Source organism: Sturnus vulgaris, chromosome 1 (assembly GCF_052056855.1).
Source record: "Sturnus vulgaris isolate bStuVul1 chromosome 1, bStuVul1.hap1, whole genome shotgun sequence".
Classification (NCBI taxonomy): domain Eukaryota; kingdom Metazoa; phylum Chordata; class Aves; order Passeriformes; family Sturnidae; genus Sturnus; species Sturnus vulgaris.
The window spans coordinates 60,541,462-60,558,882 of NC_142243.1; the positions used below are offsets into that span (position 1 = coordinate 60,541,462).

Genomic DNA, 17,421 nt, shown 5'->3' on the forward strand with positions numbered 1-17,421 from the left:
TATTGTTTGTTAAGGTTTGGTTCCAACCAATGTGAAACAAAACAGCTACAAAGGTATTTTTGGGATGCAGTAACTGTAGATTTCAGTAGCATAATGGATTTTACCTGGATATTACATGGATATCCTCTATCTCTGCTAGACAAACGTTTGGCTGCATTAAGGAACCAAGATCTCTCACTGTATGATCCCTGAATCCATTCTTTGTGTCTCCTACACAAAACTGAAAGATGTTGTCCATGCAGTTCAGAAAAACAGAGAAAACACAACAAACCCTTTGCTACATGCAACCCTAAACCATCACCTCTCCGTTTCAGGGGTTTTTTGAATGCTTGGTTGCAGGTTTTACATCTTCCAACAGCTCACATGAAGTTTGTTTGTACAAATATATACTGTTCCTACTAAGATTTAATTCTTATTTATTTAGCTCTAATAGGAGGAAAAGTGGATTTTTAAGGCTTCTGGGTGCTGGGGCGTTTGTTTACAGGAAGGTTTGGTTATGTGGTGGAAAAACCCTATAAACTGAACCAGTCACAACTGGTTCCGAGGAGGTGGGCTGTGATGAGAATGGGTGATGATTAGCTGAGGACAGTTAGACCACAGCCCTTTACCACAGCAGCCTTCGAAAACCATTTCCTTTTAATACAAATGCAAAGTTACAAAAACCATATGCCATGAGGGTGAAACTCGGTGCTGGCTACACTTTGGTCTAGCTGCATGTTTGTGACACACAGGGACTATTGCTGCCCCAGTAATCGGGTGCTGCAGGATGTCTGCAGGACTCGCAGTCCTAAGGGCAGGACAGAGTTAAATGTTATCGAGTAAGTGCAAATTTCTGCTGTTGGGACTTTGCTAACACTTGGAAGACATGACTTCTCAAGCACATATCTTACACAACTGATTTTCAGTGATTTCAAGCTTCTATCAGTTTGAGCACCACTACAGCTGCTCTACTGTTACAGAGTTGCAGAATTAATGCAAATACTACAAAAATGTTTACAGGCTTTCTGGTGCTTCTAATGAAAAGAAGACACAACACGATCAATTTCTGCCATGAAAGTACAAAGAAGTCATCAGCACAAATTAAGTCATTTGTGTAAAGGCATTTGCATATTCTTTAGCATCCTAGAATAATTTTGTGCCCTATACAGTACACTTGCTTACACATGCTTGAGAATAATGACTTCTCAACCATCAACCTAGAACAGGTGATACAGAAACCCTCTCATGCACTCTTCTCACATGTAGCTGTCAATGAGAATGATCTACATAAGGATGATTGCAGTCTGCCAACAGCTAATATCTGTTGATACTAGGTACCAACACTAAGAAATTTTAAGAGCACTTAAAATTGTACATTATTCTGTTTGAGATTTTGAAACTGCTAGAGAACCAGCATACACTTAGAAAGTGATGAGAAAACAAAAAAACCTCAGAGGAGCAGTTTAAGCAATTGTATCTTGCACCTATAAATAGTTATAGGGAAATAAATAAAATTACAATTAACAATACTTGTCAAGTTTTACCTAATGAGTCCAAACTGTCATTAAATATAGTTCCACAATAGACAACTTTTAGTGCTTTGCACTACCAGTTTCTTCAAAAAGTACATGAGAAAAGAGTTTCCATTAATTTCCTAGTTCCTGAGATTAACCTCAGAAACTATTGAATACATTTTGGACAAGTATTTTCATACCACCAGGGAGGCAATCTAATACACCTATGTCAAGAAGATGCCTCCTTGTGAGATACTACAGCATAAGGGAATCATTCTGTTTGTTTTCTAATTAATAAACTCTCTTAGCATCTTCACTAGCAAATCCCAACAACTTCTCCCAAAAAATTTTTTTTACAGAAGTGTAAATGAATAAAAATAGGATTCACACCAACAAATATTGAGGGGGTGGGGGCTCAAATATGTGAAAATGGGAGGGCTCAAAGGAAAGGTGACCCACTGCTCCAAATGAGCACCAGATTTCAAATCAGAAGCTTCAGCTTCTAAACAAAATTTCATTCTTATGCCGGTTACAGCTTTGTCATTTGTGGGAAAGTGAATGCATGGGGCAAGATAATCCTGAAAATAAATAAAGCATTTCCCAAAATGAGAAAATTATGTCTACACAGAACCAAAATGCACTACAAAAAGCTACAGGTCTCTGCTGTGACAAAGAGCTCAGAGACCTCCCCTGAAAAAGCTTAGATGGTCACAGGACTATGTGCCCAAAGACAGCTCCTGCCTTGAAGGAAGATGGCTTGATAAATTAGTAACTTCAGGGAAACTTTTCTTTTCCTCTTCTAGAATAGTACAACTGGCAATCATTTTGAGGCTCAAATTGTAAAATAGCATCAGGAATAAACTTTTTCTGGACCAAACCAAGATTACATATCTCGTCCCTTCACATTTAATATGAAGTCTCCAAGTCTCTAACCTTTCATATACTTCAATGTAATTTCGTTTCTCATACCCATAAAGGGTGCATGAATTAACACTTTTTACTTGACAGCTGCAGCAGACTAGCAGAAAGAAAGTGCTCAAGCTGTTATTGAGTCCCAGGCAGCAGCTTCTCAAGGTCAGCAGAATGGTGATCACAGGGCCCTTGTCATCACGTGGAACATGAGGCATGATACCTGAATTCACATACAACATTAATCTGGTTAAAGTCTGATGGAAAACAAGTTGTTGAACTCATGTGTGTGGGCAGGGAAGAAAAGAAGGAGTAGAAGGAGGGAGAATTGGAAACATTCCTACCTTTAAGTACAGTCACACATATAGGAAGGAACAAAAGGAGAACATTCTGAATCTTCAAGTTTGACTGGTACACCCACAGCAAAAGGCTGGGCTTCATCTTTAAAATGTGAACGGCTTATGTTCTGCAGTTTCAATTTGCTTTTTCAGTGAAAGCACTGCTTCCACCAGGAGGCCTTTTAAAACCAGCAATCAAAACCATTAGATCACTGATTATGTTTAACTACAACACATATTTTTCTTTTTTGAGCCATTAGTGTGATTTAGTCTACAGTATTCCCAGGCATCATGCCACTGCATAAGATTTCAAGAATCTCCACGCAGGAAAGATTGACTGTACCTGGAGCCTCAACATCCTGACCAGTAAGTAGATTATTTAATTCATGATCTGTACTGTGGTAACCCAAGTTTTTCCCCTTCCATTTTCTGTGTCAAAAACAGACCTTAATTTGCAGTGCAGTGGTACTGCACAACATTATACTCCTCATTTCCTGATGTCTCCTCACCCTAAGGCAGAGCTTTAAGATCCTTAGACCAGGACACTGCAAGGTTTCTTGCTGTTTTATCAAGTTCTAACTCCTCTTGAGAAAGCTTTTAACATCTATCTTGATTATACTCTTGAATATATTTGAATATACAACGAATATCTTGAATATTGAGGTACAGAGCATACCTGCTCATCTTCACGTGAGCTTGCAAAATAAATGCAAGCAAACCCCTCAATGCAAGGAAAAAGACATAGAATGTGCACCTGTGCTTACAAAGGCCATGAAAGGTTAGGAATACTTCTGCCCCAGCGCTGACAATTCTATTTCTGCAGGCCTCTACTTCTTGGGGAAAAAAAAATCCAAAAAGGCCATTGTCCAAGTTCTAACACACTCTTTTGGGCAAATTTAAAGACAGAGCAACAGCCAGACAACTCATTCATTCTAAATGTGCTTTCTGAATAAAAGATTTGGCAGGAATAAAAATCCTTCCTTCAGCAAAAGTCTCCCAAGTGAAATCCTGGGTCAGAAAGCAAAGGGCTGTCAGGTTTCAGGAGTCACATAACTAGAATCTCCAATATCATAGCAAGAGAGGCAGCTCAGACTCCTGGCTCTCCACAGGACTCAGACTGATAGTTTTGCTTTTTTTTCTACCCAACACCATTAAGAGGAGTAAGAAACCTTGATGAACTATCAAAGTGAAAATTGTTAAGGAATGAAACAGTGCTGTCAAAAAACCCACTCAGAAGCTGGTAATGCAGCAATTAAACTGTGAAAAAGATCAGCTTTTATAACTCTAAAGGATGCCAGAGGATACATGCAGTGTCCAGTGGTTCCTCCAAAGCTGAGGGCACATTCCTGACTTCTCCTACACAAAGAAGGGAAAGCTGATCATGTATCCCCTCCAACAAAGGACAGGACCACAGAGGACATGCAGTAAGAGACTAATAGCTGCTGCATGTTTGAAAGGGGCCACGTTTCTATTGTAGGGGTCTCACCTCTACAGTTCTTCACTGGAAGATCTTCAAGCCCTGTGTTCATCAGAGAACTGTTAAGGCCTGCTGCTGCTTCCTGCAATATGGGCTTTACTTTGAATTAACTCACAGCAAATTCCATAACCATTCCTGCCTTGAATCTCTGGGGAAAATATTGCCTGCTACACCACGCCCCAGTGAATACAGGAGGGATTACTCTGGGTTTATCTGTGGATTATTCAAGACAAAGTAATAAAGAATTTAACAGTCTGCAAATGTCGAGACAAAGCACAGCCTTGGAACATGTGTAAAAGCAACTTGGCTGAAGTTTTCACCACAAGAGTGTCAGAGCACAGCCGATCCCCTACCTCTGCTCTGTAGATGGCTCTCTGGTACAATATTTGATACTGGGAGGGTGGCTAGGGGAAGCACAGACCCCAGGTACCTGGCTTAGGTGCTCAGGATTTAGGTGCACAGCCCTGGAATAGAGTTCAAGTGCCTGTCCTAGGTACTCCAGCAGGAAAATTGGTTGTCTGAGAGTGACGTGTGGCAAAGCCAGTGATCAGAACAAGGAGCTAACCTACAAGAGAGCTTCCAATCCCATTCCCCTGCTTTCAGGCTGATACAGGACTTCTGTCCAGTGTAACTCCCGCATCATGGAGCAGCCTCTCTGGAGAATGGATCTTTGGTCTTTCCTGTTCCTGATGCTCTTTATTTCAGCAATGATATCTGGCTGCGTTTGCCCTTCTGATGAGCCCTCGCCACACTTCTCATCTACCCAGAGAGTGCCCTCGGCTGAGAGGCAAGGAGGAAATAAACCCTGCCACAGCTGAAATACATTGGGTATAGATGTAGCCGGGGACTGTAAGGGGCTCACGCTGAGGAGAGGCTGGGGCTTCATCTCACAAAACCTTTCGTTCTCATATTTGTCACTCTGCAATCACTTTTGACTAAGAGTCTTCCCTGTTTCAACAAAAACGTTCATGGGTGTTAGAGGACTACTGCCACACAAACAACAGATATAATGGACTTCCTATTACATTATTGCCTATTATGAGTTTAGGTTTTTTAGAGAATTTTTCCCACTGTCATCGTGAAAAAGAGGAAGGAGGGCTCCTCGGGGACGGATGGACGGTGACTGAACTAAAGGGAGGTGGCTGATAGCCCTGGCAAACTAACGAAATCCTTTCGGCGCGGGGAATGGGAGTTTGGCAGGTTTTTTTCGCAGGTGACTTTTTCTCTCTTCCACTTTGAGGCCAGGAGCTGTCCCGTGGCGTCTCCCCGGCTCTTTTCCTACGCAGCAGCTCAGCACTACGGTCGAGCTCTACCTGCTCCCCCGCTGCTGGCAGGAGCACTATGTCCCCCTGCGGCCACAGAATTCCCAGCGCTGGCATTCCCGCCTCCAGCGCGATCCCGCCGTACCCTCCGGGCGGACGGACGGACGGACGCTCCCTGCGTCCCCGCGCCCCCTGCCGGCCGCGCTCGTAACTACAGCAGAGGGGAAAAGCGCTCGGCGCGTTGGAAATTCCTGACGTTGGGCTGCTGTTGTTTTCTTCTGTTCCATCCGCTGTCTGGTAAAGAATTGTTATTCCTTTTCCTACCTTTTTTTTTGTCTGGAATCCTCATAATTTAAAAGTTATAATAATTTGGAGGGAGAAGTATTATTTCTATTTCCAGAAGGGTTTCTGCCTTCCTTGGCAGACATTGTAGATATGAAAACAGTGTGAACCTGTTCTATTTTAATACATTGTAGAGGGTACCTAAAATAGACTACAAGTACGATCGCAAGTTAGATATATAGAATTCTAACTGTAGACTCCTAATTTCAAATTGAAAAAGACTCTAGCTATAGCTTACTTCTCAAGGGAGTAAACATTCTGTTTTGCATGAGGAGCTAGCATATAAAAATTCAGAGAGAGAGGTACTCAGGCACTCTAAACTACCCTTAAAAGCTATTTTATATTTACTGAAACTAACACTATAAGGAGAGTATATTATACACAATCTTACGTAGTTTGAGATGGCAGGAATGCTGAGTGCTGTAGCTTTGAACAGGCCTCTGATCCACATGCATCACGCTGGACAGACCTTGTCAATAGGTGAGATTCTTCTTTTTCATTTGGTCATTTGAGTCATCATATACTTTTCTTAGACGGCAATAGCTCTATTCATAAAGGATGTTCACAGAAGAATTTCTTGCTGTGTTTATAGATGAAACCACAGCCATGGAAGTGGCATAACCACTGCTGCCAAGTGGGAGCTTGCCTGCAAGTTACTGACTTACAGTGAGCTGGCTGAGTTGATCCTGCAGTCATGGAACCTGTGCAGCACACAGAGCCTGAGGCCATTTCGTATATGCACCTGCTGAGGTTAATTGTTATACAGACCACTAACTGTGCAGTGTGCAGGGGTCTCTGGTCAGGATCATTACATTCCACCTATTGATCCACGTGGAGTTTGCCTTTCCCTAAGATATTGGAAATTGTATGAAGAATGAGTGTGCTTCTCAGGCTTTGAATACAAGGTGCAATTGAGCAGACGTGGTCTGTTCAAGATCACTAGCCCCTCAAATAAAATGTCTTCTGCAAACCACCAGTGACATCTTAGCATTGCAAAAAACCTGCAACTGTATTTTTCGAATCATTATTTTCTATGGGTACAGTGCTCTTTGCTAGATGTGTATTTTACTCACTAACTGCCCCTTTCTAACACTACACAATGAACAGAAACAACATCCACTCCACCTGGAGTTTGAATTTACCAACCATCATCTACTGATATACAAGTTATCTTTGGCACACTGGAAGCAAACCCTCTAAAGGGTAGGGCTGCATCTGCCCAGTGTTAGAGAGGCACACCAAAAAATATGTAAGAATGGGCTGTGATTCATTGAGATTTTGTCTGGAGCTCCATCACCTAAGGCAAAGAAAGGATTGATATGATATGATATGATTGATATGATACTTAGCATTTGCTAGAGGTCCTATGGGAGTTTTCAGAGAGAGCCCAGCCTTGCTTTCTTGACAGTCCTAGGCATACTAACACAGAAAAGAGAAGCAGCAGCACACTCATGTGAGAGTCGAGAGGGCTTCCTATGCTCCAAGTAGGTTTCACACAAAGCTTGCTTTCTAGTTAAAGGAAACAGTCACTGCAGGCTGCAGGGATATTAAAGCTACAAAAGGAGGAAAGAGGTCACCCTGTTTACATCCTTCTGACTCTACAGAAGGGTACAACATCAGGTTTACACTCCCCACTGGAATTACTGATTCTCAGGGCAAGTCTGTAAGTTTTAGGTCAATAGTTCTAACATTGTATTATGAAGAAACACAAGAAAGCATTCAGCAGGCACTGCCTTCATCAGAACTGCAGAGTAACATGGACAAACCTAGCATAAGAGTGATTTCTGATTACAAACTACAGAAAGGAAGGACTCTCCTGCCTCTTCACACGGGATAGGTGAGGCTGTGAATCTCTCCTCTGCCACCATAACCCTGGAATGCACTTTTCATATCCTCACAATGGAAGAAGCCACTTCAAAAAGCAAACAAAATAATAAACAAAAATTAGCCAGTGCTACACATCCTTAAAACAGTTTAATAGATATTCCTCTAACACATCACCTACTGCAGTATTAAATGTCAAATCACAAATAGAGAGTACTGCCTTGGTGCTTTGAAGTTATGTTTCATCAGGGACAAATGCATTGAGCTCTTTAGAACAAAGCAGGGAAGCTCTCTGCTGCCAAGGCTCTACCCTTAAAACGCCCCCTAGCCCATGCCTCAAAGCAGAGCATCTCTCAGTCTTCAGTCTTCTTTGAGCAGTGTTTTATGTTGATTGGATGTTATACTAAGTCTTTTGCCAAAATTTGCCAGTAAACTTTTGCTTTGACCTCTTGAGAATATCAGGTCGGTGTTTGTGCCATGCATCTAACCCAGACTACATGAACCACTGTAAAGTCCTTTTATTAGAGCCTTACACACAGGTACTTACACAGATATCATAGAGGAGGAAAAGAGTGCACTGACTGCACTGTGCCCAGACTGGACTACAGAACCTGGCAGAGTACACTTAAAGCAGCTTCTGAAGCTATGTAAGATTCACCATCAGCTCTCCACTATACTTCCTAATGCATTTACTACCAGCTTCAACAGAAACACCAATCCTGGCATAAAGTAGACCTGAGAGACACAAAAATCAGAATCAAGTGGTCCTCGACATTCCAAATCCCTTAAAAGCAATCCCTCAAAAGTGCTACTTCAAACATGATAGGAAAGTCCATCTCTATCAGTCAATCATCATTACATGGGACATTTCTAAAATGAAAAATAACAAACATTATTTCTACCAGAAGATGGTAACTGACCCAACTAGAGAAGGACTGGTGGGTGATGTAACAGTTGGAGATGACCTTGTGCATGGTGATCATGAAATTGTACAGAGTTTTTTGGTTTTTTTGTTACTTGGAGAAGTTAGGAAAGGGATCAGCAGAAATGCTACCTTGGTCTTTTGGAGGGCAGACTTCAGCCAGTTTGGGACACTGGTTGACCTAGTCCATTGGATGCTCCTGAGGAAGCAAAGGGGTTCAGGAAGGCTGGACATTCTCTCAGAAGGAAATCTTAAAGGGACATGACCAGGCTATCCCCCAAGTACTGAAAGACGAACCAAGAAAAAAAAAATACCAGCTGGTTGAAAAAAGAGCATTGGCTGAACTCAGGAAGCTGGCTCAACAACTCATGAAGAGTACAAGGATGCAGGGAGAAAATTAGAAGGGTTGAAGTCCAAGTAGAACCTAATCTGGCTTCCATCATAAAAGACTACAAAAAGTGTTTTTACAAATACACCAGTAAGGTATATGGCTTAAGGAGACCCTCCCTCCCTTATTGGATGTGGGAGGAAACACAGTTAAAAAGGATGAGATACTTAATACCTTCTTTCTCTCAGTCTTTAACAGCAAGACCAGGTACCCTGCCCCTCAAGGTGGAAGACAGGAACAGAAGCAGAGCAGGAGCAGAATGAATCCCCCATAATTCAGGAGGGAATGGTCAGCCACTGCTATGCCACTTAGACTTTCATGAGTCTATGGAGCCGGATGAGATCCACTCAAGGGTACTGAGGGAGTACTGAGTGGAAGAGCTCACCAAGCCAACATCAATCACTTGTAGAAGTCCTGAATAACTGAGGAGGTCCCAGGTGATGGGAAGTTGCCAAATATGGCACCTACCTACAACAAGGGCTGGAAGGAAGATCCTGGAAAGTACAGGCCTGTAACCCTAATGGCTCTCCCCACACCAGCCACAGGGGCCTGCACTGCAACATCAAGGCTGAGAGCATCATCTTCAACCTGTGAGATGAAGCTGACCAACTTCAGTTGCAGCACAAATCTAAAGGACATACTGTAAGCCTAGTTTTCAGGTGAGTCCACACTAGGGCCTAATTGGACACCAAAGGGCAGCCTTTGCTGAGGTGGGAATAATTCTTCAAATTGCTTTTTTCATGGAGAGTGGGTGGGGAGGGATTTTGTGGAATGGGTGCCAGCTGAGACTGGTGTAGGGGAAACCAGCCCAACAAAAACAACCTGTGGAAGGTAGCAGAGGTATGTTTGCAAAACCTTTGTGCTGGTGACTTTCATTTGCAGGCATGGAAGGGATGGTGATGCTCTACCCCCCTCTTCTGGCTTGGCCTATGATATTTTTCTTGACCAGTGCAGGGTAGGGGGCAGATAAAAGGCAGTGTTTTCCTTACTCCTGCATGGGTGTTTTCTTTGCATAAGGTTGGGCCTTCTTGGAGCTTACTCTGCCTTCTTTCAGCATCAGGGGCTTTCTTTTACAACCTAAAGTTGGTTAATAAGAGTCAGGCACTGGCAAGAAGGCAGCAGGTGACAGTGTGCCACCAGTGCAGCCCCCACATCCTCAGGGATGCCAGGCGAGGGCAGTGTGCACCTGATGAACTCCATCTGTACTCCATAGGAAAGCAGGTGAACAGCCCACCTGAAGGGAGGATAATCTTCCACTACCATGGGCATCCAGTGATGATCTGGGCCCTGAGCATTCTGCTCTGACATGGTCTGCAGGTTCCATCCCTTCAGCAGAGATGAGGATATTATTCTGGGCCATTATCTTCTTCCTGCCATGGGTGTCCTGAGCTGATACTTGGCTTTGCATCACAGGAAGAATTAAGTGTTAGGAGATTATAGCTGGCATACGAGCATTCTTTTATTGAAATTATGGAGGAGATTGATTTCCCATGGTTGGCTGGAGGAGCTGGCACATGTCCTACCATCCTGCTCTCCAAAACAGAGAATTGATTGGAAGGTTTGGGTACAGCCTGGGCACTGTAGACCCTTGAAAAGAGAGGACCATTGACCAGCAGCTTTTTGGTTTCTTTCCCCAGAGTGCCAGCACCTTGTGAAATAGTTTCTCCATTTGTCCCTTGGATAGACCATCATTGGAAGACCTTTTCAAACATTCTTGGCTGCAGGACATTCATCTGCTCCAGGAGATGGCAAAGATCCATCCCTTTGCACAGCAGGATCCAGTAAGTAACAGCTCTACACCATCTCATGACATTAAGAAGCCAAGAAAATCAGACTATTTCCCTGAAACTGTAGCACAGAGTAGGGATCATAGCTGATGAGATGCTTCTGCTAGTCCTGGGGGAAGTTGCAGAAATCGCTAAGCACTCTCCATGGTATTTGAGAAGCCATGCCAGTCTGGTGAAGCTTCTGTGGACCAGAAAAGGGGAAGCATCCCCACTGCAGACCCTTGACATCATGGTCTCCCTGCAACATGGAGTACAACTGTGGCATCCTGTGGCACAACCAACCTTGGCCTGGCCACCAGCGGGGCAAAGCTGATGGACTCTGGTTGCAGCAGCTTCCTTGAGAACAGTCTTCACCTGTCACAGTGCAAGCTGGCTTGTACTGGGCAGTGAATTTGGCCATAAATGGGAGAACAGCCTGGCCTGATAGACGGGCCTCCAGGGAACAGAGATAGGACAGAATTGGAGATAGACAAGGATTTGATCCAATGAGTCCCAGCCTAAGCTACAGGAGCTATTGGTCAGAGAGCTGAGCAACCTGAACTTTCAACCAATCACAAGTGCTTGCCCAGGAACATTAAGAAAGCTGTTTAAGGTGAAGTCAGAACAGTAAAGTTCTTTTTGTCACATGGAACATGGAGTGCTGTGTCTCTGTCTCGGGCACAGCGCTAGTCAAGGTTACATACACCCACTTGAAATCAAGGTTGAGTCTACACCTAGTGAGAGGGGGAATGCTCCTGGCCCCAGGCATTACATAATCCAGCTGGGTTGGGGACTGGAGGTTCTGTGCTTTGCTGTGGTGGGGCAGGATTAATTTTTCAGCCAGTTGCGAGGTTTTTTCTTTGGTGGGGGATGGCATGAATGTTGTGGAAGGGGAGCAGGCTCCTGGTCTTGCTGACAGCTTTCACCACCCACCCTTGCATGGGCTGGGGGTATCCTGACAGAAACCTCTACCCCTGGGGGTAGCAGAGGCAGGAGTTCTGAATCCACACACCAGTAGATTTGCTTTGCAGACCCTTGGGGAAGTCTGGGAAAGGCAAAAGAAAAATTTTCCCCATGTGGGGGGAGGTTTATTCCTTGCAGATAATGGTTGGGTCTTCCTCAGGCCTGTGATACAGTGATAACATTTTACATTTTATCATAGTTCCAGGTTTGTGTTTTTAATTTACTTTCATGCACTTGTTATTTGTTTTCTGAAGGAAGATTGTAGCTGGTGCCTGGACTGCAGCAGGAAGTGCTGTGACCATCTACAGAGTGGATTCACTGCCAGTGCCATGGCAGGTACACCTCCTTCAAGATGGATGAGGACACCTAAGATCAGCTTTTCTTCCAGCAGCAGGTTTCTTAAGATGGGTACCTGGCCTCACAGCATGGGTAGCAGAGTGGGTATTGGAAAACAGCAGCAGGCACACATGATTCCCCTCACCCTTGCAAGTATGAGGAGGTTGATCTCCTGGTTACCTGGAGGAGGTGGCACAAGTGTTTGCTTCCTGCTCTCTTTCAGAATGGAGAACTGATATGTTTGGGTGCAGCTCTGAGCACGGCCATTAACATGGCCAGGCACTACAAATGGAGAAGGCTGGACAGGAGCCTTCTCCAAATTTTCTGGTTTCTCTCCCCAAAGTGCCAGCACCTCATCGCAGCAAAACAGCATCACTGGGCCTATCAATTTGGTGGTGGTGATGGGGTGTTTATTTGCTGTCAAAAAAAAAGATTTTTTGTAACCACAGTATTTTTTATCCTTTTCCAAGCTTTTGATCCCCTTCCTCTATGATAATATTTTGTGTCCTTTACACACTGCCTTTACTGGAATTGGATGGGGGTTAAGCAGCCTGAAAAATGAAACAACAGCTCCTGCTGTTTCAAACTGGAGTAGCTACTGAATTGCCACTCAGGCACACACCTTTTTGGTGCTGCTGTCTGTCCCCTAACAACACACTCACCAAATCTTTCACCTAACCCTAGCAGCCCTCCACAGACCAAACAAAACTCCATAAACTTGAGGGAAGGACAAACCATGCTGGGTGTTACAAAACATGCCCTCAATAAAACAAAAAATGGTATTATGCAATGTTATTAACCTCATGCCTCTTTGTGAGCAGTAATTTGGTATAACCCTACATGCAAGAGCCACTAAAAATTGTCCCTATCTCTTTGCAACCATCAATAAAATTACCTAATATAATTAAACATAACCCTTTTTTCCTCAACCAAATCCCAGTTGAACTGACCAAATATAATGACTTTTTCTTTAAGCTTTCCATAATTACACCTAATGGCTGTTTTTTATTTGGCCAACAAGCAACGTGTGGTCTCCAGCAATACTGCTTCTGTCATGTTCTATTCACTTGCTTGTTACAGACACACTGGTTCTCTGGTTCTGATTAAATAAATTGTGCTCTGGTAAATTTAAAAAGCTTTCTGTATTGCTATCCAATTGTCACTCATTATTACTTACAGTTTTCTTCATGCCTATACTGTATCAAAACAAACTAATAATGTCCTTTTCTTCCTCCCTTGCTACTGCTTTTCCTGGTAACTCCCATTGGGAATCTTGTTCTGGATATTTTGTTGAATTTGCTTCAATTTTCTGGTAGCAAGAACTTGGGAACTCTTCAATTACTATGCCCATGCTAACAGAACTGTTAATAACTTTTCTTTAAAAAAAATCTACTAGAAATCTTGATTTTAAGAAAGAATATACAGATGCTTTACCCTACCCCTTATCTGACTGTCATGGTTTAATATTGAAGCTGCAGTTTTCCCTGTGCCATCAAATGTCCAGCTTCAATGGGGTGGTTTAGAAAAGGGGAATGAAAAGAAAGGTGTCCTACCACATGGCAAATAAGGTTTTAGCAGCGTTTTGTACATACTGAAAACATACAAAGTATCTGTTTATCTCACCTACCATTAGGAACTAATCAAGAGTTGAGAGTTTCTACTGAATACCTACACAACAAAAAGCAAAGAGTTAACAGCACAGACAATGATCTATGTGATCACCAAAGTGTAATTGTCTCCTATTTAATAAACAGGCCTAAGTAGATCTGCTACTTACAAGGAATCTCATCAGGAAAGGAATTTTATTTTCCAAGTCCAAGAGACATCCAGAGAGAAAGGTTTAGTTTTGCATTGTCCAGATGGCTGTTCTTTGAAAACAGCTCTGGTCAAGCAGAGGAGCAAAGGGATTGCAAAGGTTCTGAAAACTGCCTTGCTTTGAGAAATACTCCCAGAAGAGTAGCAATTTCCAAGTGGAAAACATCTGCTACAAGTCCAAAAGAATGATTCCTCTCAGACCAAGGCTCCTGCTGACCTCAAGAAAAGTTCACAGGGGCAGTGCCATTGCAGGTGCTACTGATGTCCTTCCTACTTGTGATGTGCCAGCTTGAAGAGTCTAAGTTCTTAATAGTATTCACTGTCTACAGGGAGTATGCTACAGACAAAAACCACACTATTCCAGAAAATACCTTCTTCCTTATGCAGCTCCTCTGCTCCATGGCAGTACTGTCAAACAGTAGCAGACAGGTTAAGGGAAAAAAAAAAAAAAAAATCAAACTCACTCTTCCAGAAGCAGAAAGATACTTGTTAAAAATATGAAGATCAGATTTCACTCTTCCACAGATTTTGCTTTGTCCTGTTAGCATCTCATTATTCAAAGGAAAACACAAAACATCCAGTTTTGGTCAGTAAAGTGTCCATTTAATAAACTCCTTAGCCACATTTCTCACCCTTTTCCTCCCCCCATAAAATTTCAATTTGCACTTAAGCAGATGACACAATTTGATGCCGTACAACTTCAGTTTTTAACTGCACTCTTAATGCTAAGAGTATCAGGGGCTAGTATTGACAAAATTACACAGAAGTCAGATGTGCCCATGCAAAAGAAGCAGATCTTTATATACAGTCCCTATTTTTTCTTATAAATTTAAATATTTTAAAAAATGTATTTTCAAAATGTATAAAGTTTAGGGAATACCCCAAATGTATCTTAAAATAAAATGCTTTCTGGTTTCAAAGGTTATTTCAACAATGAAGACTAAATTGCACCAGATAAAAGGCACTTGTGCTGTGTGATGTCTTAAGCAAGTATATGTTAGTTTCATAATACAGTGTCTTGAATTCATGCAGCTGTCTCTGAGCATCAAGCATCATTAAAGCAGCCAAAAGAGATCGTGAGTAAACTTGATTCCATAGTTGTAAAAACATACAGCATTGTGCTCCACCTTTGACTCTAGAATCAAACACTACTGAAAAATTGCTGTCATTCACATGGGAATTCAAACTACATTTCATTCTCTCATAAATTACAAAAAGTATGTCATTTAATTATGAAACTAAACCACCAGTGAACAGCTCAGTGTTCAAATAGTTTGTGCCACTGAAAGTCTGTATGTATAAACAAGCTAGGGACTAGTTATTCAAGGAGCAGTGCATTGTATTTTCAATTCCCATTTCACTGTTGAGATAAAAGCGCAGTCCTATTTGCCTTCATCTTCTCCAGCCTTTTCATTAAATGGCTATTGGTCATCTCCATCTCTTCTATCTTATCCAGTGCTGTTCTTAGCTATAAAATTAAAAAAAATTGTGATCACTTTAGTTTATTTGGACTTTGTTCTGTTCTCAAGCTTGATAAGAGGAAAAACATATTATGTATCATAAGAGTGCCACAGAAGTTAAGATAGAACATTTCCATTATTGCAGGCATATGAAACAGAATTAAACTGTTAAAAATAATTGCGAAGCAACAGAAACATGAAGTGTATTCATTCTGAAAGAATTAGGTGCCTGCAACCTCCCATTACATGGAAGCAATTTACCTAGAACAAGGCAAAGTACTCTCCATCATTGTTACTTGCACACAGACACACATTCCCATCACAGGTAGCAGGCATCATGCTAGTGATGCAGCATCTCTTAAGCAAGAATGATCAACAGCTCAGTTAAATACAGCTCCTACTCAGAATCCTGTGAGGTGCAAGTCAGAGAATTCCCAAGATGTCATTTGACATAGGGACCATTCATCTCTCTAGCAATTTTTGTAGAAAGATTACTTTAAAATATTACAAGTTAATCACATTTAGAAAAAGAATACCACTTAGATGCTTCCTTTCAAGGAAGTAAAGCATTGAATCATAGTTAGTATTACTTCAAAGTGCTAGATGTCTTAATGTCATATCGAAACTTGAAGGTCATCTCAAAAAAACAATTAAAAGCTGTAATCAAAGATTACAAAAAAACCCAGAACTTGGAGGCAAAAGACAGAGCAGCTCAAGATGGAGAAAGCTGGAAAGGAAGCCAAGTCAGTTACCTCTCGCTGAAGTTTCCTTTTTTCAGCTTTGAGTTCATCTTCTACTTTTTCTGCATTTTCTGCTGCATTTTTATACCTTGCAACCTGTCCCTCAAGTCGTCCAATCTGTAAACCCAAACAAGACAAAAGGAACATAATCAGGTATTCCACCTGGAGTTCACCTTCCAAGGACACAGCTGAGAAGATACAGAAAGTTAAAGAACTAAGCAGAGGGAGAAGAGTTGGAATACAACAAATCAAGAATTGGGAAACATATGAGATTAAAAATCAAAGTGGAAAGTTGAAAAGCAGAAACTGTATGAAAAGGTGCAAAGTAGAAAGGAGACTGTGAACTTTTATCAGGACATCATGAAAGACATCGTGAGCCCAAGCACAGAGTGCAGCAGGAAGGAGAGGACTTGAGACAAATCCTGATTGCAACCTGCAGATGTTAAAACCCACAGGCTGGACTGTTCTGTGTACAGCTCCCCGCTACCCCTAAATCCCCACGACAGACTACTACACTGAATATGTGCAAAACAGAAAATATATGCATCTGTGATTTAAATTCTAATCCTTCATTTAATTTTTAGGTAATAAGCTGTAGTTAAGTTCCTAAAATACAAAACTATGGCAGATTATAAAGAAGAACTGAAGTTACTAGTTCAAGAAGATCAATTTATATCTAACTTAATTACTCATAAGAAAGTTCTAAATACTGTGGAAGGTATACAAAATTTACTCTCTAAAGTTGAGAGTTATACATCTATGAAAACAATCATACTTTATGAATCAATAACATGTTTTTTCAGCTCAGCATCTCGGTAAATTTTCTCTTATGGTTAAGCTGTGCACAGGTATTTACAAACAAAATATCAATCTAAAACTAAATATCAAACTAAATATCAATCAGTGAATCAAACGATGAAATATGCTTTCATAGTTTTTGTTGAAAAAAGTATTCTAAAAGTGTGCAGTGTAATAACAAACATGAAGAAAGACACTTACATTTTGTTCCAAAGTAGTTATGTCTTGCTCAGCTTTTGAAAGCTTAAATTTGTATTCACTAATTTGTCTGTTGGCATCTCCTAGACAAAAATTGATATGCATATGTTAGTCAAAGCAACTCTCTAAAATAGTTTCCCTTTTAAATAAAATTAATTAAAAGACAATTTTATTGAGAAGCCCATACCCAGGATCACAAAGAAGTTAATATTCTTTCAGCAATCTACAAGAATATTGAAATGAAATAATTTTCCTTTATTTAGAGAACACAGCTACTGTCTCTATAAAAGTGCACATTAAATCTCAGGTACACCAATGAGATACATACCTTTTAAAACACATGTTTAGATCAGCAAATTAATTCCTTAGAGAACAGAATCAACATAATAG

The 17,421-nt window shown here is 41.5% G+C and overlaps 1 protein-coding gene and 1 long non-coding RNA gene across 9 annotated transcripts in view; one reads left to right on the top strand and one right to left on the bottom strand.

Annotated features, from left to right (window-relative positions):
- Window positions 1-5,683: 5,683 nt before the first annotated feature.
- LOC148225251 (uncharacterized) lies at window positions 5,684-13,455 on the top strand. The gene is made up of 4 exons (XR_015804808.1): window positions 5,684-5,776; window positions 9,144-9,614; window positions 10,593-10,736; window positions 11,939-13,455. It is a non-coding gene; the product is annotated as an uncharacterized LOC148225251 (long non-coding RNA).
- A 961-nt stretch (window positions 13,456-14,416) lies between these two features.
- LRRFIP2 (LRR binding FLII interacting protein 2) overlaps window positions 14,417-17,421 on the bottom strand; it is a 48,108-nt gene continuing 45,103 nt past the window's right edge. For 7 of the 8 annotated variants that reach the window (XM_014877110.2, XM_088167900.1, XM_088167892.1 and 4 more), the window contains 3 exons: window positions 17,035-17,114; window positions 16,048-16,152; window positions 14,417-15,303 (listed from right to left, as the gene is read on the bottom strand). In XM_014877110.2, the coding sequence (XP_014732596.1) occupies window positions 15,193-15,303; window positions 16,048-16,152; window positions 17,035-17,114 (296 nt within the window). In that variant the 3' untranslated portion in view covers window positions 14,417-15,192. The remainder of the gene's footprint in view (window positions 15,304-16,047; window positions 16,153-17,034; window positions 17,115-17,421) is intronic. The other variant, XM_088167913.1, reaches the window with a different exon arrangement.